Source organism: Cervus canadensis, chromosome 28, assembly GCF_019320065.1.
Source record: "Cervus canadensis isolate Bull #8, Minnesota chromosome 28, ASM1932006v1, whole genome shotgun sequence".
NCBI classification, from domain to species: Eukaryota; Metazoa; Chordata; class Mammalia; order Artiodactyla; family Cervidae; genus Cervus; species Cervus canadensis.
In genome coordinates, this window is record NC_057413.1 from 23,860,534 (window position 1) to 23,887,842 (window position 27,309).

The 27,309-nt window shown below is 39.0% G+C and overlaps 1 protein-coding gene across 4 annotated transcripts in view; it reads right to left on the reverse strand.

The window, feature by feature from the left end:
- Positions 1-27,309, reverse strand: part of CARMIL1 (capping protein regulator and myosin 1 linker 1) — a 304,650-nt gene that overhangs the window by 84,776 nt on the left and 192,565 nt on the right. For all 4 annotated transcript variants that reach the window (XM_043450501.1, XM_043450500.1, XM_043450503.1 and 1 more), the window contains exons 13-21: positions 24,528-24,631; positions 22,049-22,126; positions 21,837-21,913; positions 18,762-18,866; positions 12,737-12,806; positions 6,721-6,802; positions 5,751-5,850; positions 5,594-5,648; positions 251-423 (exon numbers count right to left, since the gene is read on the reverse strand). In XM_043450501.1, the coding sequence (XP_043306436.1) occupies positions 251-423; positions 5,594-5,648; positions 5,751-5,850; positions 6,721-6,802; positions 12,737-12,806; positions 18,762-18,866; positions 21,837-21,913; positions 22,049-22,126; positions 24,528-24,631 (844 nt within the window). The remainder of the gene's footprint in view (positions 1-250; positions 424-5,593; positions 5,649-5,750; positions 5,851-6,720; positions 6,803-12,736; positions 12,807-18,761; positions 18,867-21,836; positions 21,914-22,048; positions 22,127-24,527; positions 24,632-27,309) is intronic.

Below are 27,309 nucleotides of genomic sequence, written 5' to 3' on the forward strand. Positions count from 1 at the left end.
TCAGTTGGATTCGCCTCACAATGGAAATCTTGAAGAGAGCAGTGTGAAGGAACGACTGTGTCTAAATTTGGAAACACTCTCCTCTATATTTTGACAGAAGACTTGAAGCTGTCGCCTCTGCTCCCCAGCTGGCCTCCTTAGAAACTCACACGGACACAGCAGGTCCCCAACGCCTGCGGGTCAGACTCCCCTCCAGGCCCTCCTGAGAACCAGCATCCACCCCTCGGGGCCGGGGGCCCGGCCTGCATACCTGAGCTTGGTGTTGATCTGCAGCGCTTTGGCCAGCATCTTCGCCCCCATGTCCCCCATGCCATTCCCACTGATGTCCACTTTGGTCAGGGAGGTGTTGCTACCCAGGGCGTTGATGATGATGGTGACCCCGGTCTTGAGTTTCGAGTCAGCCAGGGACAAGGACTGCAGAGGCTGTGGAAGCAACACCAGATACCACTCACACGGTCACATCAGAGCTGCCACTGCTCAGGGGCCCTGCTTCATGGAAAACCATCAGGGCGGGACCTACTGACAAGCCCAAGGTGGAAACTTTGGAAACTTCCAGCTAAAAGGCACTAGTGAATGGGATCCAAGGGTTCTGGACTTTGGGAGTCAAACATGAAGAGATTGTGTCAATGCTGAATATCACCCACCTCTCCTCTAAGGGAAGCTGTGGAAAGATACCCAGAGTGGCAGATGCCAGCTCTTTTGAAGTGGAGGATGGGAAGAAATAAAAATACTGCACAAAAATGTCTGTGCTTCAGTATGGCAACACTATCCTTTTTGATCCATTTTATTTCTAGACAAGGTAAAATGACATCTTAAAATACTAGTAGAGGAATGATGCATGCGTGCTAAGTCACTTCAGTCGTGTCTGACCCCTTCCAATCCTGTGGACTGTAGCTCACCAGTCTCTTCAGTCAACGGCACTCTCCAGGCAAGAATACTGGAGTGAGTTGCCATGCCCTCCTCCAAGGGATCTACCCAAACCGGGGATCGAACCTGCATCTTTATGTCTCCTGCACTGGCAGGCAGGTCCTTTACCACTAGCATCACCTGGGAAGCCCAATAGAGGAATACTGGTACTAAATTACAAGTAGTAGTAAATGTAAAATAAAATCCAGCCAGGATCAGTAATAGCTGACATTCATTGAATGTTTACTATGATTAATGACTATTTAAGCTTTTTACTTGTGTTTACTCATTTAATCAACCCAATAATCCAATACTTAGGTATTATTATGCATGCTAAATCACTTCAGTCGTGTCCAACTCTTTGTGACTCTATGGACTATAGCCCGCCAGGCTCTTCTGTCTGTGGGATTCTCCAGGCAAGAATACTGGACTGGGTTGCCATGCCCTCTGACAGGGGATCTTCCTGACCCAGGGATCGAACCCGTGTCTCTTACATCTCCTGCATTGGCAAGTGGATTCTTTACCACTAGCACCACATGAGAAGCCCAATATTATACTAGGTATTATTACCCCTATTCTCAAGTAAGAAATACAAAGATTAAGTGACTCAACCAAGGTCACACAGAAAGTAGCTGAAGAAGAACCAGTCTGTTTGCCAATTTTGTGTTTTTAACTCCTCACAACACAAAGCCTCTGTTGGCTTTTCTTGCATCTTTTTGATCTTCCCTGTTAGCTTTTTCTTATAAGATCCAATCAAAAAGCATACCTACAATTCTTTTTAAAAAGTCAAATGTATGTGACTTTTTCATTACCATAAACTATAGTGAACCCAACCCAACCACTCATTGTCCATTCAAGCCAGAGACTAAAAATCACTTGGGGCTTCCCAGGTGGCTTAATGGTAAAGAATCTGCTTGGGAGATGCAAGTTCAATCCCTGGGTCAGGAAGATGGCAACTTGGAGAAGGAAACGGCAACTTGCTCCAATATTCTTGCCTGGAAAATCCCAAGGACAGAGAAGCCTGGTGGGCTACAAGTCCACGGGGTTGCAAAGAGTCAAACACGACCTAGCTACTGAGCACAAAAGCCATGCAGCCTGGAGGCAGGTTTTGCGTGGTCTGCATAGAATCTGACCAAAAAATAAAGGTGTTCCCTACTTACACCCTGCTCACACTTACTTGTTTATGTCACCTTCCTAGAACTGTGGGCATTTAAATTTGCAATCCCCGTCTTCAGCCATAATTGAATTAATGAGATGCTGAGAATTTCTGGACTTAAAACCAGTGTTGCTCTAAAAGTCAGAACTAAGACTTGCCTGAGGATCTGGATGTCTTCTGGGTTGCTTGAGGTGGTCTAGGTTGGCCCCACTATACTCAGCAATTCAATATGCTAACTCCATAAGCAGTTCTGACATTACTGGGAAGCAGCTTCTAGGATCATCTATGACCAGGTTCCATGGAGGCCCATGGGACTCGGGTTATCAAGATGTGCCTGGGTGGTCTGTAGGATCCCCCACCACAAATCCTGGGGTGTATTCACGTCCATTCATCCAATAAACACTGATTCCCATGCATGTATGCTCCGTCATGTCTGACTCTCACAACCCCATGGACTATAGCCCGCCAGGCTCCTCTGTCCATGGAATTTTCCAGGCAAGAATGCCGGAGTAAGTTGCCGTTCCCTCCTTCAGGGGATCTTCCCAACCCAGGGATCAAACCCAGGTCTCCTGCATTTCCTGAACTAGCAAGTAGATTCTTAACCACTGGGCCACCTGGGAAGCCCCTGACTTCTAATAGAGCACATGTTCAAGGCACATCTACCGAAAGGCCCAGGAGGCAGGAAGACAGTGTTGACAGTTTAAAGACCCATACACTTATAAACTGGCATTATGCATTTGATTACACTTTTCCCGAGTGACTGTACTTAATATCAAAATTTGTGATTGTCCTTATTATCAAAATTTGACCATGTTTTCTAAAAGTAATATATCTATATTAAAATCAAAAGGTATTAATATTAGTTAGAATCCATTTTTTTCAAGTTAAATGACATAGGAAGTGCTAAGGCAATTAAAACCTCAGCCCCAAAGCCTAAATAATCTTAGACTCAGGTAGGCTTAGGGAGGTGGCTTCAATTTTTTTAAGATTCTACATTCAAGTAGATGGAAAAAACTTAACAAAAAATGCTTCAGACTCAGGAAACTTCATGTTTTAAATGAAAACGTAAGCAATGGTGTTTTAATAAAAAGCTGTAATCCCATCATTTCAATGAGCTCTATTCAACTTCTGCAGAAATGATATATTATAGCTTCTTCCTAATACTGGAAAGCTGCCAAGTCTCCAAGCTGGTGAGCACCACTTCCAGTACTATATTCAAACTCTAATACACCCCAGTTAACACTTAAAAATAATAGGCAGAGTCATTAATGTGAATAGAACAGCCAGAATTGCATGCATATTTATAAGGTCATCCTTTCTTGATTTACTGCACTTCCAGGTAACATGATTACTTGAAATCTTACTGTTCCTGTTCAGAGCTGAACATGCTTAATCTGACAATCTGTCTCCTTGCGACAGGCACTCCCAGGACAAACACATACTGTTCTTTGGTCATAGCACGGATTTGTATGTAATACTTCAAAACAAAAGTCTCTGTCATCTTGACCCTTCAATGTTACTATCCCCTGACTATGGTTGCTGCAGCCTGACAACCACTGTCTAGAGTTGAAGGCAACACTGGAACCTGCATGTCTGGATTTTCTAAGTGAACATAATGTGCAATACTGGGCGAATAAAGTATTCCATGGGCTGTTTAAGAACAAGCTCTACAGACACAAGGTCACAATGTAAAAAGCAAAGAGTTTCCTTTTTATATGTAAAGACCTTTAAAAAAAATCAGCCCAGTGGTGCCAGTTATGGGTGGAATTTTTATAGTCACAAGATTTAACTCCTAATCATTTCAAATTGTTTTGAACACTACTGATTCTGAAGTAGGAGAAAAGAAAAAAAAAAAAAAAGAAGGTAATTGCTTTTTGAAAAAGCCACCTACTTTTCTATGACACGAACATAAAAGGCTTTTCACTGTATGTTATTAGCAGCATATTTCTCAAATTTATAACTTGACAGAATTCACATTTATGTATCAAACTTTACCATCTGCAAATATGTTTTTAGGTGTGCTTTAAATATCAAGATTATCTTTGAGCAAGAGACTTTGAAAATTACAGGAAGAGAATTTAAAGACCCTTGTGTAATATGCAAAACATGAAATTAACATAAATTTTCCTAAAATATGTGCTAAGAAACAAATATTTGGGAATGATTATTAAACATGATTCTGTAGATTCTATAATACTGGCTTCTCCAATCTTTTAAAACTGGGCCAACTTTGGGAAATCAAAATCTCAAATACAGCAAGGTGGTGGAAAGTCAAATTAAATATGTAAAACAAACTGCATAAATTCTGAAAAGTATAAATTACATTCTAATTATGCTTCTAACTTTAATAACCCAGTATAACAGTAACAAAATATAGGGCTTATTGGCAAATGAGGACAAAGAGCAGTGCTTGAATTCATTAAATAATAATGAGTTTCATTTCTAGCCCACAGGTTGGAAATTATATCCACACAGTGAAGAGGCAGGACAGCAGAATTTTCTCCTGCCCTCCAGATCAGAGCCCCACAAAGAGATGTGGGCAAAGGCAAGCAAGGAAAAGCACCAGCCTCCATCTCTCCTGACCCCATGGCTTTCTCTGAAAATTTATACAGTTTTAGCAGAATTTGCTATTATCCTATACGAATTCAAAAGGGAAAATCATACTTCCAAAAAATGTGACACATCTCACATGATTAACATAGGAAATTACTCCTAAGACCTACAAAAGCAACTATCACCCAACACAAATAATATGAATCTTCATTATACAAATTGATTTGGATTTGAGGAACCATATAAGCTCTTTGGTAGCTGAAGACTAAGACAGGAAATGGACAAAATGTTAAAAAGCATCAGTAAAATACAAGGTGTGATACACTAGGTTTCAATGAAAGGAATTAATAGTAGAGTGCTTCTCACTTGGTCCAGAAAATATCTTTTCTTATGCATGTCTAAGGGTAGCAAAATATGATACTATTTGAAATTAAATTTCTTTACCTTGAACCAAGTCATAGCCAGGAACAATTAAAAGGGATAAAAATATAAGGAATATTAGAGCTCTAGACACAATTTAAGATGGTGAACAACTTTCTTAGTCTCTTATAATTCTGCATAATTACTGGATGAAATTCAAATTAGCAATATGATGTTTCTCAGCATGAGATTAGCTCATAAAGTCAACTAGAGAGTAAAAATTCATACCTGCAGATTAGTATATTAGCTGAAGCTAGGAAGTAATACAGCTTATTGAAAGATGGGCTTAAGAGTAAATGTATATTTCTTTTCACCTATTAGTTTCAATCTTCCTTTAATTAGTGATTAGTTGAATAAAGTGAAAAGTAAGTAAATGAAAGTATACTCTAACTGTGCTAAAACATGAATATTTACTTCATTTAAAAATAAAAATAATAGAAAATGTATGCAAAGATAACATTATCTGAAAGCATATTAGCACTAACCCACTGGACAAAATTACTAAGAACAGCAACAGAAAGAAAGGTTTTAGGCAAAAGTGTTGAAAATAATACTCACTGATTCTTCATCTTGAATCATCTGTACTAAGTTGTCCAACACAGGTGTCAGATTTCTAAAGAGATTTTAAAGATGTGGACAGTGGAATCAAATCAAAAGCTTTCAGGAGGCTGGTTATTTTCATCATTGTCATATAAAAAATGCAAAAAACTCTTACTTGGATTTCATATTATTAAAATTTTTGCCTAACGCCAGGTGTTGTATTGATCTGTTTTTACTGAGCCACACTATTAAGGTAGATAGGTCAGATTCTAAACCTGGAAAGAATCAGAGTAAATGGAAAATCAACACACATGTGGATAAATAAATTCTCAGAGGGAACACAATTAAACAAAGGTGCAAAGCATTTGGATGACTTTCTGTACTGTCCTGAAATCCCTAGGATTCTAATCTCCACCCCCCACCCCCCCCGGCAACAAAGGAACTTTTTGCCCTCTTTTTATGTCCTATTATTTCATAGGGATAAATTCATTCTCCACAAATACGTATCCAAATCTCTTATGCAACCAGGGGCTAAATAAAGTCAGTAAGGAATGGTGATACATGATGGTAGAAAGTTTCACCTCTCCCCACCCCTTTGTGAGAGAAGATTCTGACATACTGTTGACTGGAAGGTGATTGCAGATAAAGTTGTCTATGCAAATTCATACAGCATGCTTGTCTGTGCAGGTTCATACTCACATGCTACTATAACCAGTAGAAATAAAGCTAAAGAAACAGGTTTCTGTATAAATAAATAAGGCCTCAATTTTATTACCACCAAGTCCAACACAAAAGGTTGGACTCAGATTGTTATCAATATATTGCTGGTCTTTTTTTTTTTTTAAACTAAATTGTTTTACTGAATAGACTTTTCACTTTTTGGCCATGAAACAAACTTAAGACTTTGACATGAAATTATTCCATAAATATACTCTCTTAAAACATAAATAGCTATAATTATCATGAAAAAAAAGAAAAAGAAAGTACTGACAAAAATCGTGGAAAAAGAAAAAATAGTCCTCTAATCAAGGAGTGAAATATCAGTTTTATTAAGGTGTCATCTAGATTGGATTAGACTATTTTCCCTTTACTAACTTCCTTCAAATAATATTTCTATGTGTTTTCTTCTCTAATTTCTGACTTACCATTATCGGAGATGTCTAGGCTGCTGATGTTGTGGATTTCAGCAATGCAGCCTTCTAGTACCTGCGCACCTCCAGATCTCAGCTAGAGAAACACAAACCAAACAGGGGAAAGTGGTCACCTACTGGAGGGGTGAAACCAAAAAATTAAAAATAGGAGAGACAGCCTTGAACTTATTAGCACCAAAGAAAAAGAGAAAACTTTTCAAAAAAAAAAAAATCATCACTGCAAAGAGCCAACCACTAGTCATTATGTCCCATTACACATAAGTCTGAAAATCATTAGAAAAAGAAACAGAAGACAGAGGTCACCCTGCATCATCACAGGTAAAACCGTCTCCGTCAACCCACAAGAATTTTCTTCATTTCTGACTCTTGGAAATCTGACAAATACCTTTATACATGAGAAATCACTACTGTTATATCTGATTACTACAGATTTCAGGTATAACTCTCCATCATATAGCAGCAAAACAACAGAAGGAGACAATAAAAACCTAAAAAGTCATTCTCATCTTTTTCCCAAAAACCAAAAGCATATTTTACCAAGGTCAGAATATCTTTTTGTTTCCCATTCAGCAACTATCTGAGTTCTTACTACGTGTTAAAACATTGTGCAGGGTGCAGTTTTCCAAGCTGTGGCCCTCTGTTCAGGAAACTTATGATCTAATAAGAGAAACTATCATGTATTGGGAACCTACTATAGGCCAAAGGACGTGGTAGTTTCTCTATTCACTTAAGAAAATGAAATTTTATTTTAAGATTCTATACCAAATTGATAATACTTTCTACTTGTTCACATTTTGATGTAAAAATTTAAAGAATCCTTATTTCACTATTTTAGATGCAATATGTCTATGGAACTCTGGACCAAAACCAGAGTTTTGCCAATCCCTGGCTGTTTATATGTTAAGCAGAACTTTGCACAGATCTTTGGGATCACTTGATTCAGTTTTTTTAGCAGGGGTGTTTACATTCAGTCTTTTCTATTTTTTCAGGTGACAGCAGATCACTGTGAGGTGCCTGATGTGAACTCTGAAGGGGAGTGTCACACAGAGGCCGACCTCCCTGGAGGCTGGTCTACACCCTCCAAGGAAACCAAGACCAACCAAATCCACAGCTGAAGGGCTGTGAACACAGTGAGTGGAACTAAGGCTATTTTTATTATATTTTTTGCCAAAGTATTGCCTTATGATAGAGTGGAAATTAAAAAACAACAACAACCAGGTTCTTCACAAATAGATTTAAGAAACACTGCTTCAAGTCACAGTGAACATTATATGCAGACCATATCAATGTTAAAGCAAGAAACAATTTAGGCAAACACTTCAAAGGAACATAATTTGCTTTTCAGAATATGAAAAAATCATGCTTTTGAGGAGATAAGCATGAGTCTTTACAATTTCATTATTTGCTGTTACTGATTTCTCTGTTGAAAAGTCAAACTTCTACAAGAAAATTTCTACTTATTATAATATATAGAAAAAATATTCCATTTGTGAAAACACACAATAGAATGAGGATGAGATTTCAGTGCTCAACTCTGTTTATTTTACAAATACTCCTGACTGATATATGTAGCATAAACCCATAATACTAACATTTTTCGGTACTAAACTGTCAACATATCCTAATTTATTGATTCATAAAGTACTTACACAGTGGCCAAGCTAAGGAAAGCCCAAGGAGAAAAAACAAAAAAATGTTATCAGCAGTAAGCAGAATAAGAACAGAGAAGCAGAAGTCTCTATCAACACACAACATAAAAAAGCAGAGTGAGAAAAAAACAGTGCAACTAAAATATACTCCCAAAACAAAAATCTAAAACTTAAATAAGAAAATAACTGATCTTCAGTTGCCAAGAACATTCGATTGAATTCACAGGTTATTAGATGCCTAAAATTCCTCCAAAGCTTAAAGCTTTCCCAAAACAGTAAAAGCTTTCCCATTACTGTAAATGAAAATCCTTTTAAATGAATTTGCATAATTAGAGACTGTGTCTGCATGTATGCATGTAAAACTGGTTTTTAAATTACCCTCATTTGGATCCCACACACTAGCACTATTTAAAAGAATGCAAGATCAAAGAGGAGTAAATGTAACTGAATCACTCAATACTTCTTAAAATGTTAAAAATAAAATCCCATTTCTTTCAAGAGAGAAGTGTGGTCTCAAAGAAGGAGGAATATTTCAGCTGTTACTCATAGTTCTAAGTGAATAGTTCTAATACAAAAACATTCATAATGGAGACAGAAGCAAGGAAAACTAAAATCTAGAGGACTTTTAATAATTCATATTCTTTCCTCAAGAACATTTGCCATTTAAAAAGAGGTGGCAAATATTACAGATTTAAATGTAAAATACCGCCCCCCCCTGTTGTCACTTTTCTTCTCCAGGGGTTTTATTTTTAATGAAAAAATAACTTCAATCCTGGGAATCCTCACATAAAACTGTGAATACTGCAGGATTCTCCAAGGACAAAATGTGGTTTGACATGATCAGTTCAATATATCCTTGCTGGCAGAGTGTGATGCCAAAGGGTAATTTAGAACCCTAAGAGTGATATATAAATTACCATTTCAGAGATATAACCTAAGAGGGATATATAGGGGCTTCCCTGGTAGTTCAACAGGTAAAGAATCCACCTGCAGTGCAAGAGACCTGGGTTCAACCCCAGGGTTGGGAAGAAGGGAACAGTTACCCACTCCAGTATTCTGGCCTGGGGAATTCCATGGACTATATAGTCCATGGGGTTGTAGAATCAGATATGATGGAGCAACATTCACTTTCAAGAGAGATATATACAATTAACCCTTGAACAACTTGGGGGATGAGGGGACTTAAGGGAACCAACCCTCCACACAATCAAAAAATCAAGTACAAACTTCACAGATGACCCTCGGTATCCAAGGTTCCTTCCCCATGTGCAGATTCAACCAACCATTAAGTAGTACTGTAATAGGTATTTAGTGGGAAAAAGTCATGTGTAAGTGGACCCAGGCAGTTCAAACCCGTGTTGTTTAAATGTCAACTGTAATTTTGTGTTTCATTAACTACTGTAAGAAGCAATATAACATGTGACTTGACAAACACGGTCACCAGTACTGTAATTCAAACTGTAAGACAGTGGAAGAACATGGACACGAAGGTAGTATTAATGGGTCCTCATGTCAGTAGTATCATTTTGAAGGAGGAAACAGACAGAACAGGCTCCTTATTGAAAGCAGGACTCCATCTTGGGCCGGACTGTGAACTTTGAGCTATATGCCCAGTATCGATGGAAATGACATACCAACTGGAAAAACAGACCCTCCGAATGGAAGAGCCCAAGGACTCGTACCTAGACTCTTCATCACCTAAAAGAATACCCTAATTATCTGTGTAACTGAATAAAATCATAAATTCCATTATGCTTATTGGGGTATGACCACAGGCCTGTTGATAATTGTCCACTCTTAACTACCTAGGCTTAAGGCATATGAATCACAGGTTAACTTTGATTGTATCTTTCTTTTCCTTTGTTCTGACTAGTTTCAGGGAATTTGGGGAGGTGGGTTTGGGCACGTAGACTTAGAGTATATAATGGTTTCACAAAAACTGGCTGGGGTCCTTGGCTAAGAGGAGACTCTGCCTTGGCCCCACTGGTGTAATAAACTGCACTCCACTATCTGCATCATCCTTCTGAGTGAGTTGGTTTCCCGGAGCGCGTGGCTACAATTTTATTGCATAATGCATAAATGAATGGCCAAAATGAAGGTGGAATTACCATCAAATTAATAGCAAATTCTACCATCAGTATCTGATTCTTGCCTTAATAAGAAAAATATATAAAGGAAAAAAGATTACTAGCCATTTGGTGGATCTATATGAAACTGCCAAGAGTTTGCCATTTTTGACTTACAAAAATGTCAGTTTTATACGGTTCACCAAATACAACTGTCTTTGAAAGTTATTTCCAATAGGATCACAAAGGAGTTTAAGCAACAAACTGTGTAACAATCTAACACAGTGTTCTTCATTCATATGGTACTTATCAACTTATTTGAGAAGAAAATGCCTAATCACATAATCTAATAATTACTAGTATTAACAATAATCAGGAAAGCATACTTTCATTAGGACTCTGCCTTTAGTGAGTTGGATTATTTCAGCTTCTTTAGACCTCAGTTTCCTCATCTATAAGCATGGGAATCAGATGATTACTCATGTCCTTTTCAGTTTTGATCACAGAATTAAATGAATGATGTTGTATTGGTAGCAATCACAAACTTTAATCAGGATAGTGAAGCATATGGGTCATTGCCAATTCAGTATTTTAACCTAACAGAGCAAGCAACGTTATACAAGTTGTTTTTTATTTGATAGAATAACTCTTTCCATCCCTGTTGTTCTCATTCCTTCCTTCATAAAAAATTTTCATTATTGGCATGCCTTAATAACGTGCTGGGAAATAATTAATTCATATTACCAGAGATGGTTTCTGTTTTATGGTCTGTCTTTAAAACAAAAGAGCACACAGACTTACACATGAAATTTCACAATACCAAGTTAGGTTTTTAGGATTTTTTCTTCTTTTTCACGCCAGCAGACAAAAAGACTAGTAAATCATACACAGTTGGCATTCACCCCAGCTCAAAAATTATCAAAAAAAAAAAAAAAATCCTGCACTAACAATTTATATGGCTGATTTCAGACTTGTCAGTTTCTAGAATTTTCAGAGAGGGAAAGCATTAATCTTCAATATGGACTTGGCTTGGTGCTCGGCATTTTGTTAGCAGCTAAGGGAAACACAAACAAAGTAAGATACAAATAACTGCCATCCAGAAAGTCACCACCTAGCTGGGAAAGCATACAGGAGCTAGTTTCATAATTGTACAAGACACTATGCTGTTCAGTGTCCAAATGCATGTCACCATCATTAAGTACTAGACAATTAGGAAAAAATAAGACCCCAAAGTGCTGAAGCAGTCAGGGAAGAAATTTACAGATAGATAAGCAACAACAGTGAGCAACCTTCATAGGTACTAGACGTTCTAAGCAGCATATTTCAAAGAAGAGCTCTTTAAACCTCGTAACAACCTACTAGGAGAGGCACAAATATTGTCTTCCTTTCAGACACAGAAATTGAGAGGTAGTGATATCAACTAATTCACTCAGGATTGCATAGCTAGTTATGACCAAACTAGGATCGAGTAGTATGCGTCTGATGCAGGTACAGAGGAGGCTGGATCCTCAAAGACAGGGGAGCCTTGGGGAAGAAGAGGGACATGGCAGGAATGTACTGTGAAGAAAGAAGAGTGGGCATTGAAACCCAAGAAGAGGAATGAAGAGCCTTCCATCTCTAGCCCTGAGAAAAGACACCAAGTTCGACATGGTAGGTAAAGCGTGGCTCTGAAGAGGCTGGACAGTCTGCCCTGAAGTATTTTCTTGCTAATTTCCACACAAACTAGAAGGTTCAAGACAGTGGAAAAGTTCAGGTGCACTCTAAAAATGTAAGAAGCTTTTAGCCTCAATTCTCTTCTGTGTGTAGGTGGATAGAAAAAGTGTTTGGAGTTATTATAATGTTGATAAGCACCTTAACTTTCTTGTTTTAAAATCAAGATATTAAAAAGCAAAATTAATGACAAAAGACCTTCCCTTTCACATTCTCCAAGTCCAAGTTAGGCTGTACCCATCTGGCCTCTGTGAGGAATGCTTCATGGTATACTTCTCTTGATAGTAAAGCTAGTTTAATGCTTGTTAACTCAAAGCTTCATCACAAAATACTTAAACAACTGGCAAGAAGAAGGGGAGGGAGAAAAGGTCATTAAAAGCACATCTGAGTGCTCTCTGAACAGTGTTCCATAACTATTTGTGGATAAAACTCACAAAACACAGAACATCAGAGACTTCTATAAGGTGTATTTTCCTGTTTCATGTATACCCTCTGGAATCACAGAATTACACTTTTTCCAAGAAAAAGACAAAGCAATTTACAGACTGTTATCTAGTCTAGTACATAGTCTAAAGGTACTCTTACCTCACAGTTGCTGAGATCAAGAGAAACTCCCTTCAAGTTATGATTAGAAGCCAGGCCCAGTAACAGCGCTCTGGGAAGAGGAAGCACACACATTAGATAAAAATCCCACACATTGCTCTAAAAATCTGTAAGCACACTGAACAAAGCCCAGAGAAAGAAGGACTTCTCTGAATCATAATGGGTCAAGCGCCAGGCACCATCTTACTTTTCAAAATGCCAACTGCATGTCCACCGACAGCCCTGATAAAAATGACACAGTCACATTCTTCCGTCTGACATGGAGCAGATCCCTTATAAATGCAAAACCCGATAGAATTGCTATTCATCCCTATGCAAATAAGCCAACAGTGCTCCTAATTGCACACCGAAATTAAATTGTGTTCATCACAGATAAATTCCCCCCTGTATCTGCTTGAGAGCACCTTTAATTATGTTTAGAATATTCGTAGGCAATTGTTATTAGAATAGCAAAGTGAAGCTTGGTTTCCCTAAGTGTTATGTTAATGGGGAAGGCAGGCTCTACAGTATTCTGGGATGTGACCGGAATGTGACCCGTGGGATGGGTAAGGGTGTAAAGGCATGGGAGATAAGGTACAAACCTTGAGTTTGGGAACAGGATCCTGTCTGTCTATTCTACTAGCGGGTCACAGGATAAACCCCACTGCCACTCTGCAAAGGAATTTTCTTTCTTGCTTATGGAGGAGACTGGACATATCCTGTGGATCTCATAAGTAAGAGGATGAATTGACTCCACTTTCACAAGTCAGTTCAATAAAATCCAACACCACTGGGGGTACTCTTTCTACCCCCTTCTGATGTCTATGTCAGAAGCTTTCTCTATCTCCTTTATACTTTAATAAAACTTCATTGCACAAAACAAAAAAATTTCAGCAGTTACAGTTACTAAAACTTGAGGCCAGTAGGAGACTGAGGGGCTGCAAGCAAAGAGTAACTTATTTGCTGGGCATAGGCTGTAATGGTAGGTAGTTAATATGAATATGTTTTAATGAGGGAGGACTCATTGGGTTGGGGGCAGGGAAAAAAAAAAGAGAAAAGAAAAACAGTTCATCGCAGCACTGTTTATACTAGCCAGGACATGGAAGCAACCTAGATGCCCATCAGCAGATGAATGGATAAGGAAGCTGTGGTACATATACACCATGGAATATTACTCAGCCATTAAAAAGAATTCATTTGAATCAGTCCTAATGAGATGGATGAAACTGGAGCCCATTATACAGAGTGAAGTAAGCCAGAAAGATAAAGAACATTACAGCATACTAACACATATATATGGAATTTAGAAAGATGGTAATGATAACCCTATATGCAAAACAGAAAAAGAGACACAGAAATACAGAACAGACTTTTGAACTCTGTGGGAGAAGGTGAGGGTGGGATGTTTCAAAAGAACAGCATGTATACTATCTATGGTGAAACAGATCACCAGCCCAGGTGGGATGCATGAGACAAGTGCTCGGGCCTGGTGCACTGGGAAGACCCAGAGGAGTCGGGTGAAGAGGGAGGTGGGAGGGGGGATCGGGATGGGGAATAAGTGTAAATCTATGGCTGATTCATATCAATGTATGACAAAACCCACTGAAATGTTGTGAAGTAATTAGCCTCCAACTAATAAAAAAAAAAAACTAAGTGTCAAAAAAAAAAAAAAAAAGAGAGAAAAAAGAAGAAAAAAAAAAATCCAACACCACTGAATAGGCTTGACAGAAAAATATCACACATGCACCCATTTCCATTAATTACATCAAAAGCAGGAAAGACCCTCAACCAGGCCTGGTGAGGAGCATAAAGATAAGTATGAGAGGGGTCCCACTCTCAAGCAAAGGAAACAAATGTGTGTGTGAATGACCATAATGCAAAGTGGACAGTCATAAATGCTAGAGAGCATTTGCCACCTGGGGGTGACTAGAGAGCAGAACCACAGTAACTGCCACCTGGGGGGATGACTACCCGTTATTAGTGTTCCAGTGACTCGAAAACACCCCAGGGGAGGAGGTGAGAAGGTAGGAGATTATTTCATGTGAGAGTATCTGAGATTTTCCCCCTTTAGTGATTCTCTGGCCTCATCCTCCGAGAGAGAAAATTCCCGAGGTGGACAGAGCACAAGAACTTGGCTACTTCCAGCCATGAAAACAACCCCTGTGGGTAAGAAGGCTGAAGGGAGTGTGTGTCTCTTTATTCCTTTAATCCAGTTCACATACTTAACTACGGAAGGCCACTGATTAAGCAGTAATGATGCATGAGACAAGTGAAAATAAATAACCAACAGAAACGGTCCCTAGTAAAATGAAGGAAAAGAGAACGACTACAGCAAAGCATAGCAGGCACTGGGGAAAACTCTCATCACGAGGCATGTTGTTTCTTTTAACCCAGTGTAAACTGCCTTTGTGGTCTGATCCTCTTGATCTTCAGTTATTAGTGCAAAACCGGTTAAGAGAAGAATTTATATTTCATCTCCACAGCTCTGGATATGTGATACTAGTTATAATTTCGGAGTAGCACATCCCTCCATTTTAATGGCTTTATTGAGAATACTTGGCCAGGGCTACTGGGTGGGCAGAAGGGGGACCTTGTGGCAGGGAGGGAGGGTGGTCCAGGGAAGAAGGGGCAAGGGAGAGGGTGTGAAAGAAGATGTCTGAGCAGTAAATGGGGTGGGGGAGAGGGGAGATGCTGGAGCAGGAACCAGGCTTGGGACACATAAGAACCACTCTGTTCCGGAGATTTTAGGAAACACTAAAGGAACAGCGTCATCCTCTTCTTTAAAACCCCTTAAAATACTGTAATGTGGATGGAAAACAGCCTCCAAGGAAAAACACAACTGTGAAAAAAAAGCAGTTACTCTCTTTGTATCGCTTTTGACAGATCTCAAATTAAGTGGGAAAGTTCTATAAAATATAGATACGTCCAAACTTAAAGTGTCACTCTCAAGAGAAGGGGCCTTACTTTACCTTTCTTATGGCTACTAATTCCCCATCCTGTAAGAAATGAGGGTCTCCCCCCCACCACCCGGCTACACCCACCCAGGACACAGGGATGCAATGTGGTTTAGGAACAGGCCTGAGCCAGTGGTTGCTCAAAGAGAGTAACTGCTTGTTTTCACAGTTGTGTTTTTCCCTGGACTCTGCAGAGTGGATTCTGCAGTGTTCCTGTCCACAACTCCCTTGACCATCGGTCCTCTATGGGAGCTGCCTCAGCTGCAGAAAAGTGTCTCGCTCAAGGTCACATCTGCTTCCAAGAGCAGCCTGTATCCAAGGACTGATCAACACAAGGGTATAAAGGCCTAGCCCCCTCACCCAGCTCAGGGTCATTCCAACAACAAAGCTGCCATCAGGCTGGCTGACGGCTTCACGGTAACAGCCCCAGTTCAACCTCCCCTCTGTCTCATCCCACCTCCTTCCCGCCCGCCCCGCACCCCACAGGTGGGATTCCAAAATCATTTCCTAATAGAATCCTACAGGTGAATTTTCATCTCGAACTCTGCTTCCCATAAACCCCAACCTGTGACAGTGAGTTTGACAAAGAACTTGGCTTCTCTGAGCTTCAATTTCCTCAGCTGTAAAACAGGGATAATGACACCTTCCCACGGCTGCTGTCAACACGGCAGGTGACAGTTTGTGGAGATACATCCAGTTCTGCATCCAGCGTAGGGCAGTGTTTTTCAAGTTCCCTTCCATCCTCACCCTCTCACAGGTAAACCCAAGCACCTCTTTCCAAATTAGTTTCACATTAAATGCACATATGAAATTTTGTTTACAGAATCTTCAGCAATGAAGCCTTTTCCTCATGTTAAAAATTTTACAGGGTAAAACACAGACCTGAAGAGACCATAGGCATACCTCATCATAATGCACTTCACAGATACTGCCATTTTTTTTTTTTTTTTTTTTTTTACAAATTGGAGGTTTGCAGCAATTCTGTGTCAAGCCAATCTACTGGTGCCATTTTTTTAAACAGCATTTGCTTGCTTCTCGCCTCTGTGTCCCATTCTCGCAATATTTCAATCCTTCCACCAGCAAAAAGATTACAACTCACTGAAGGCTCAGATGATAGCTAGCCTTTTTTAGCAATAAAGTGTTTCTTATTTATGATATGGACATTTTTTGGACATAATGCTACTGCACACTTAATAAACCACAGTATAGTATGAACATAACTTTTATATGCACCAGAAAACTCAAAAATTCATGTGACTCACTTTATTGTAATAGCCACCTTATTGCAGGAATCTGGAACCAATCCTGCAGTATCTCTGAGGTCTGCCTGTACTGATTTATTATTAAACATTCACATAAAAAGAAGAGGTCACAAGATTTAACACTGACAAAATAATTTCTAAATATAAATGTTTATAAGCCTATATCTATAATAAAGTACAAGTAAATTCATGTTCTTGTGGTGAGGATTATTCTATAAAATCACTTGCCCTGATCAATGAAGAACTACTCTATATTCTCCAGGGCCAAAAACATTGAAAGAATTAGTATGCACCTAATTACCATGCACCTATCACTAAAACCACTTTGAATATGCTAACTTCATGCTGATATGATATGATAATATCAAAATCTGGTTATGCTTTCTACTCAGTGCCCCCCGGTACGCAGTCCATTATAAATGCTTGATAAATATCAATCAAATGAGTAAGTGTGTTTAAGTTATAAGGGATTCCCTTTCAGAATATTGATTCTCATAGCTTTATTCATATCCACACAAACAGCCTAATCATACGGTTTTTTACTATTTGCAGCTGTTATATTTAGAGATCTCTAATATACAGATTCCATTTTTTTCTGGGTTTTTTTGTTTGTTTGTTTTGTTTTTTAAAGACCAGGGAGAAGGGTAGTGGGAAAGGACAGTTAGGGAGTTTGGGATGGACATGAACACACTGCTATTTTTAAAATGGATAACCAACAAGGATCTATTGTATAGCACATGGAACTTTGCTCAATGTAATGTGGCAGCCTGGATGGGAGGGGAGTTTGCAGGAGAATAGGAAAATGTATATGTATGGCTGAGTCCCTTTTTATCCACCTGAAACTACCACCACAACATTGCTAATCGGCTATACCCCTAACACAAAACAAAAAGTTTAAAAAAATTTTTTAACTTTTCCAAAGGCCTGCTGTAACATCAGAATTTCTTTTTTAGCAACTCTTTCTCAAGGCCTCTGTTGTTTTAGTCACACAGTACTTTGCAGAATACTGTAATCAAGAATTTCACGGCTCTCAAAAAGACAACTTACAAATTAATTTGACAAAATTTTTCAGTAAAATGAATAGCAGACATTGATTTTAACATTTCACACAAATTACAGGGGGAAACTGAATGCTGATTTACACGTTAGGTGGGGAAAGGAGAAATCTGTTTGCACATTTGAACATAACTGATAATATAGGTATTCATAACTAAAATTGAAAATATGTTCAAAGAGAAATTGGATTCTACAGCCCTTTTCATTATTTCTGGCAATGGTGAACAGAAATTCAGGGATAACAAATTATTCTAAAAAGTTCAACTTCACTGCTACTCCTCCACTGGGGCTATTCATCCATAACATAAGTTGCCCGCCAAGTAAAAATACCCAAACAGACAGATACCCAGGTAATTGAAAGCAATACACCTAAAAGTTGGTTCTGTTGCACACACAAGCATATATAGTTTGATTATTACTGTTAGTAGAAATATTTAGAATTCACACAAGAGTCTACGTAAAATGGCCTGAACAGAGGTCCGTATAAACACAATGGTACCCAGCAGCACAACTTTTATAGATCAGTGACCAATACCAAGGTCACAAACCAAAGGAAGATTTTTTTCCCCTTGAAGATGCAATAATATCAATAGCACACAATGTACTCGAAAAGAATTTGATTTCCTTTGTGACCCAAAGTAAAAGGCATTTTCATCTGCCTTGACTATCTTGGGATTGTATGTCCCTTCCCTCAAACACATTCATAATAACAAATTGAACTTTAAAAGCTCTGGAGAAAATGAATTAACCACTCACTTTAAGGGCTCAGGAGACAGTTTTGTGCCTGAAAGGTTGATTTGCATCAGAGCCAGAGAACTACTAAAAAACTGCTTGAAAGACGGGGGTACTTCTTTTCCTTTCCTGAAAAACAAATCATGAGAGTCAGACACTTAAATTTCCATCTCCACAACCCACTTCTACATTGGCAAAATTATTCATTGGTAATTCAGACACTGTGAAATGATCCATGAATCAGTTGTATCCTCAGTAGAAATTTAAAAGTAAAAAGAAAAAAAAAGTCTGAAAGCAAATTCAGTATACTTTTTTAAAATGATGTAAGAGAGGTTAAGAAATGTCATTAAATTTTAAAACATTTTATTTCTATTCTTCATAGCCAAGGAACTCATTGAGTTCTATTTCTAGATCTCTAGGAAACTCCATATTTGAGTTTTTAGGAAATAAGTCAAAGAAGACCCATATTTCTCACCAATTTAAAGAGCCTTCCCACTGGATGACATCAGATTGTTAAGGATCACTACCTGTGTTTGGCAATATTTTCAGATACAGGAGGTCTCAGATGCACCAAGATTGAGACTGGAGGTCAAGTCTGATTGGCAAGAAGCCTGCATGACAAATATCCTACTCGGCTCTTATAGCCACACCACAAATCTAATTATTTCAGGCCAAATATTAGAAAAAAGACAAAACTCCAAAAGGAAATGGCCATAACCTCCAAATATATCCCCTTGCTTGCTATTCCAAGTGGGAAGCAGATCAAATCATACAACTCAACAAGAAGACAGAGTCAACCCCCCAATATGAGGGTTTAAGAAAACAAATTCCAGAGTCAAAATTGGAATATCAATGCTTAGCTTGTTTTGTTCCATCCAATAGAATTGTTGAAAGGATTGACTAAGTAAAGCACTTAGCCTGATGCACTGTCAACACTCATTTAATGACAGCTATTCATATTCTGTGAGGGAATCATACTATCTCAGGGTAGAAGCCATCCTAGAAGCCTAGCTCAACCATGTCTTATTCAACAACATTCTATGCACAGAGGTCTAGGAAGCCTGTCAATATTTGAGAAAGGCTTTAAAACAGGGCAATTTCGGGCTATTTGAGAAGAAAATAGCTATTTTTCTGTTCTAAGCAGCAAGAGTCTCTATTTGAGAGGATGAAAAATAAATTCAAGAAGAAAAAGAATTCTGGTAGAATACATACCAGACGTTTCAAACAACTCTGGTTTCAGATATCAGAAGAATATAAGCTTGAACACTCAGGTTCATTTTCTGATGAGCAAATGTTAATTTTTTATTTGAACATAGTTTGCTTTCTGTTACATTGTATTGGTGTCGACTGTTCTAGTGTTTCCAAATACTCACTGCCCCTTTCTGAAGGATGATGATCAGTCACCCCATAAAGGGCAGGCTTAGCCACGCCAGCCCCTCTGGTGAATGGGATGTGAGCAGAAGTGATGTGTGCAATTTCCAGAGAGTTGGTTTACCAGCCAGTGTGTGTGTTACCATCCTTCTTTCTCCTCTGCTATGTGACTGTCAATGTTCTAGAAAGAGGCTGCTCTGCCTCCCAGCACGAAGTTGATGCGGCCAGCCCATAATAGACATGTTGCAAGATCACAGTTGCGGAAAGCTATAGAGAGGGTGGTGGGTTGGGGGTAATCATTTGTTACTGGAACAACCTGACCTATCCTGACTGTTACACTTCTGAAATTATCCATGAACCACAGTATGAACAGACTGGCTAACAATCTACAACTCAGTGCAAATGCAGCAATTTTGACATAATTTACTAGGGGCTTCCTATGATTACATCTAGGTAAGGGAGTGGGTATTAAACAGTGTAATCACATCCTCTCATTTGGAAGACAAGGCAATTTGTTAGCACAGTTTCGCTCTACAAGCTTAATAGCTCTACTGACAACCAATCATCACAGAATTCACAGTATTATGAACTCAAAAGAGCTGATTAGATGAAGATCCTTATAGTCTATGATATTATTTCTAACCCAATTCCTCAGTCTATCATAGCTCCACCAAAGCATGGTTTCATGAGCTCTCTTCAAATACATGGGTTGATGGGGCGGTCAGCTTAATACCTTCTAAGGTCTTTGAAATACAGTATCTAAGAAAACTCTCAACTTCTCCCATTGTTTTATCTCCTACACTTTACACGTTCTAATCACATCTGGTTGAGGTACTTGTGGCATATTTTTGCTATCATAAAGATTTACATCACTGTTAAAGTAAGGGACCACGAATACTGTAAAATGTAGAATAACTTATTTATAAGGCATAAATGTAGAAGAAAGCACATTTAATTCTGATTTTTTCCAACAAAGTGACTATTATCCCTTGGAATATATAAAGCTTTAAAAGGTGATCCAATAAAAGAGGAGACAATATTAGGTAGTCCTCTGTGTTATTAAAGAGCATATCATGACTTAGATATTGTTTATAACTTGTGGTAACAAATGCTGAGTGCTGAATTGTATTAATACATTAGATGATAGTAGAATACCAAATCTAAAATAACCCATGTACTTTTCATCATTCTTCTGCATTCTCCCGTTCTAAGCTGCCGCTTCTGCTATGTGTGAATATCTGTCACTTCTAACCTACCGCCTGATTTGGCAAACAATCTTACATCGTGAAGGTAGAAGTAAGGAGCTGAGGCTGGCCCTCCACTTCCACAAATCAGAATACAAGAGCTCTGGGCTGACTATTCTCTTTGCCTCCCAGACACAGTTGAGACTTACTTCAAAGTGCATTATTGAGAAACACCTTCAGACGTTTCTAAAAGGATTTTCACTGTATTAAGAGAGAATGCCTGTCCACATACGAGAAATGGCACATTTCTGTAGAGTTCATATAAGCAAGCTGGAGTTCTTGATAAGAACCTTTTCATGCAGGAAGAAAAGACGTAACAAAAATTTGAGCTTACAAGGTCTACTATTCATCAATAATGGTTTAGGACCATCTCCTCTTTCACATACAACATGCACCCTTTATTACTGTTTTCATCTTACTACAGTGTTCTCTGAGAGAAAGACACTCCTAAAAGATGATAATAATAGCAGGAATGACTTCATACCGGTGAGAAAACACAGTTCTGGAGAGATTGAGCACAGCTAAATATTGAAGGCAGCCACGCAGAAGAGCTCCACAGACCTGGGAAAGAAACAAGGCACTCTTATTTTCAAATATTTCTAAGACTAAGAGAATATTTTATTGCGGAGAAAGCCCATTGTTTCCCATCTAAATAGCTGTTCCGAGACCCCTTGAGCAATATAAAAAAAATATTACCATGTCCAGGGAACATTCAGTATTGGATAAATCCAGATGAGCAATGGCATTTGGCTGGGCCAAAAAACTGTACATGGACTTGAAATAAAAAATAAAAACCAAATATATTAGGATCCAGAAAATACACACACACAGGCACATGCCCACACACAATGCAAGTTAATATTTTAAATAAAGTTGCCCCAAAACCACCCAGGATCATTCTTCACTCTTCCCAAGAGGATCAGCAGAATTTTCTGTCATTCTGTTACCTTCCCTGAGAGCAAAAATCCAGAGAATATTTTAAATTATATTTAAGTTTTTTAAAAAAGGCCAAATGGAGTCTTGGCTACCAAACCCCCTTTTTGCTACATATGACTTAGTTTTTCTGATTACCTCTATTTTTATTATATTATTTTGGGACCATACTAATTAATTTTAACTGTTGAGAAAGAAATACTACCTGAATTGCAGCCACCCTATCAAAATACTAATGACTTTTGAAAGTGTTCAAGGAGCCACTAATTTGAATTTGAAACAAAGGGTGGTAGTTTCAGAATATATATTCTCTCTTTGGGTCAACAAAATAATTTTTCTATCCTTAGTTACCTCCAAAATCTAACAAGAAAGTGCCTGACAACACTATTAGTTGTTTTTTGGGGGGGGCAGGGAGGGTTAAAATGTCATTTACAGCTAAGACACTTCAGCTTCTAGGGGGTCACAATGCATAAATGATCCCCTCATCCCCGTACAAGGCTATCAAAACAATAAAATTAATAATTCTCTGTTTTTCTCTAATTGCCTATGTGTGTGGCAACTGCCAACAGCCACCAATAGCAAACCAAATCCGAGCTCCTGCCATCAGGCAAATAGCTAAACCCTGCTTTGCTTCAGTGGATGCCTCGAGACACTTGAAAAAACAAACAAGCTTACATTGAGACATCCTAGTCCTTGGCAAAGATGCATGAGTGTAGCAACTTAGCTCTAGATACTTGAGAAAATTCCTCTCTACTAAGGAATTCAGAAGAGCAACAGGCTGGACTATAAGTATTTTAGATTAATCAGACACAGAGAATGTACTGTATTATGAAAGTTCTGATTCAGAAAAATCATTTTTTTCTTCTCACTTAACGAAGATCCGATTCTCTTTGCCTGGCACTGTGGTTTTACTCCTGGCCACCAGCTGGGGGAGCTCTAATCACCCTCAAGTGGTGACAAGACCCTACTTGGCCAACACCTCCGGCAGGCCCTGCTAGGCTGGGGTGTCCCCCCAAGCACCAGCTGAATGGCTCTCAGAACCTCAGCACGTAGGCGCTAGAAGCCCACTGCCACTCAGGCCTCATCACTCCACTTGCCCTCCCCCAGAAGCCCAGCTGCGATAGGACTCCCAGCCAGCTCCTTGGCTGGCTGAGGTGACTGTGAATGCCCCTATGTTAGCAGCCTTCTCGTTTCATCTTCAGGCTCTACTTTAATTTTTCTCTCGATTCTGCTACTGTGCCACTGTAATGTTTTGGTGGTTTCACATCAGACCCCTGGTTTCATGTTTGGAGGGAGCAGATTGATGAATCGTCAGGAAAAGGCACAACTCAGGTTGGACAACACACTGAAAAAGTCATGGCACACCAGGAAGCAAGTATAATGTAAACGAGTTCAAGTGTAAGGGAGAGCAAATAACTACAAAAAGGACTATGGCAACATTCCCTGTCTTACAAGGAAAGCAAAACAGAAGAGAAACGGGAATATAGGTCACAGTTGTTTTTCACTCCCATAAAGCAATGAGATGTAAATCAAGGTCCTTTGAAGAGGTCCAGGTACTGTAGGCCCCCTTAATAAAGGAGCATTTATTCTAAATTCTATCCTGGTGACCAGAGGGAAGGGGACCATTCCCCCCATCTGACAGTGAGATGATTCCCAATTCACTCTATCAACAAGATCTGCCAAACATTGATATTACTGATTCAGCGGCATGAAAAACCTTGTTATTATTAAAGGGAAACTTTTCCCTTCACATTCAAACTTTCAAGAGTAACCCCAGTTTGACCACTAACCCTTCCCTTCTTTATTGTATTCATTCATCCCAATATCCTTTTCCATCACAAACTATGCTTTTAAAAGCCACCGGTCTTCCTAACAATATTATTCAATGATAAATTAATTCACTTTACACCTCTAATCTTTCTTATCAGGCAATTTTAACAGGTGCAACAATGCTTTGAAAGGTAGAAAAAATTTCTTCAGACTAAGTATTTACAGAAAGAATTTAAACTTCAAAAACCTTAAGTGAGAGAAGGAAAAAAAAATCTACGAGATAGATTACATTTAATGAAGGCAGGCTCTGAATATTTCTCTAAAACACGTATAAGCTCATAACTAAATGATTTTAAGATGTCATGATAAAAGGAGACGTGGGAAAATACATTACAAAGCCCTGTTGAGAAATTATTCCAGGCTTATTCAGTACAGTTTCATGGAAGATGGTAGTAAGGGAAAGAAAACCTACCGAGAGGTCATCTCCGCGAAGGATGTTCCCTGAGAGGTCCAGATGGACAAGGGTGGTGGCGGTCAAAGGGTTGGCACTCAGTGACTGAGAAAGGCTATTCACCCCTGCAACAATGACAAGACAAAGCTTAGTTTCCATTCCAGGAATCAAAATGAGTTCTCTGATTTTCTTTAAAGGGTCCAACAGCCCCCTCAACATTCAGGACTGAGGTTAACCATAAGCACCATTCCCAAAAGGTAGCTTGAGGTTGGTCTTCCAACATCTTCTCAAGAAGAACAGGTTAGTCAGTCACAGACAACCAGCTCCCTGAGGAGAATGAAATGGAGTCAGCTTCTTTCTGCTCCACTTCTAATGGTGTGGAGGGAGAAGATTTTACTCTGAAGCCTTAGAATGATGCAAACAATCTAATTGATCATTTTTATCCCTTTCTTAATCCTGCCAGGTGATTCTTGCCTTATTGTACAGTATTAAAAGGATGCAGATTCAGAGTCTGATACTTCAGACTACTGAAAGTATGTGGAAGTTAATACAGGAATGTACTGCTCTGCTTAATGCATTATATTCAAGGCAAAATTTAGATTGAAACAGACTTTACAAAAAGAAAATGCTCTGTACACAATGGAACAAGCAATCAAAAGGAAAAACTGATAATTATCACTCTATACACTATTTATATACAATAACATAAATGATTCAAGTCAACTCTAACATAAGTGGTTCAAGCTAATATCACCTCAAAAAAAAAAAAAAAACTGAATATATGAGGAGGCAAGATTGCTCTGCAAAGAGAGAGGTATGGTCTACTATCTCTGGGTAATAGGAACTGAAACAGGTCTGTTAGCACCTTGTGGTAGGTAGATTTTCATCAGGACACTTCAAAATGTGAGCCCAGAAAGGACTAGTCCCTCCCTAATATTTAAAGAGGTCAATACACACAATCATCACTGATGATTATTCTTCAGATAATAGGCATGTGGGATTTTGCAATGCTTTTTCTGTTTCTACTGAAAGTCCATTGTTCGAAACTGTGTATTTTGGAAAGAAAACTATTTCTAAATTAGGTATACTATCATAAATCATTTTGTTTTGCTTTTTCACTAAAATTCTTCTTGAAAATCCCAGGCTGTCTTAGCCACCTAAAATAGGGCATGGGGTTTTTGTCCAGACATGGATAATTTCTTCATCAGATAAGGGGCAAGGGTCAGGCCAAAACTGGTCATGACTGCAGAACCCCAAGAGGCACTTCAAGAAAAAAAGAAAAAAGGTGAGCATTACAACTACGGCCCCACATGAGAGCAGTTCTCTGCTCCAAGTTGAGAATGTGTAGCACTGATGAAGAGGTTATCTTCTTATCCTTCAGCTTTGGAGAGGTACAAAGAACCAACTCCAGTGTGTGTCTGATAAAGGCTACTGAGCCATTTCTTGATGGTGAGTGTGCATCTGGGTTTGTATAGAGAAGACTTTAAGGCACACAGGGGAAAATATTTTACTTAAGTACATGGAAGAATTTCTTGGCCCATCAACTCAGCATTTATTAAGTGCTCATAACATGTTTATAAAATGCTGGGGATTGGGAGGTATGGGTAAATAAGACCCATTCTTTGCCCTCAGAAAATTCAAAGACCATTAGGAAAGAAGCTAAATAAATTCCAGGATGAAAAGCCAGTGATACACAAGGATTTATCCAATGCAACAAATCTTTATTTAAAGGCTACTGTATAGCAGGCAAGGGCTTTTGAGACCCAGAGAATAATAGTTTACCCTCTCAAAGGCCATCCAATGGGAAACAAAGACAGTTGAATAATCACAATTTAGTGAGGTCAATACTATCAAGGCTGTATATTGTCACCCTGCTTATTTAAATTATATGCAGAGTTCAGTTCAGTTGCTCAGTCATGTCCAACTCTTTGTGACCCCATGAACCGCAGCACACCAGGCCTCCCTGTCCATCAAGTCAGTGATGCCATCCATCCATCTCATTCTCTGTTGTCCCCTTCTCCTGCCCTCAATCTTTCCCAGCATCAGGGTCTTTTCCAATGAGGCAACTCTTCACATAAGGTGGCCAAAGTACTGGAGTTTCAGCTTCAACATCAGTCCTTCCAATGAATATTCAGGACTGATCTCCTTTAGGATTGACTGGTTGGATCTTCTGGCAGTCCAAGGGACTCTCAAGAGTCTTCTCCAACACCACAGTTCAAAAGCATCAATTCTTTGGCACTCAGCTTTCTTTATAGTCCAACTCTCACATCCATACATGACCACTGGAAAAACCATAGCCTTGACTAGACGGACCTTTGTTGACAAAGTAATGTCTCGGCTTTTCAATATGCTATCTAGGTTGGTCATAACTTTCCTTCCAAGGAGTAAGCATCTTTTAATTTCATGGCTACAATCACCATCTGCAGTGATTTTGGAGCCCAAAAATTAAAGTCAGCCACTGTTTCCCCATCTATTTCCCACGTAATGATGGGACCAGATGCCATGATCTTAGTTTTCTGAATGTTGAGCTTTAAGTCAACTTTTTCACCCTCCTCTTTCACTTTCATCAAGAGGCTCTTTAGTTCTTCTTCACTTTCTGCCATAAGGGTAGAGTCATCTGCATATCTGAGGTTATTGATATTCCTCCCGGCCATCTTGATTCCAACCTGTGCTTCCTCCAGCCCAGCATTTCTCATGATGCAGAGTACATCATGTGAAATGCTGGGCTGGAGGAAGCACAAGCTGGAATCAAAACTGCTGGGAGAAACATCAATAACCTCAGATATGCAGATGACAATACCCT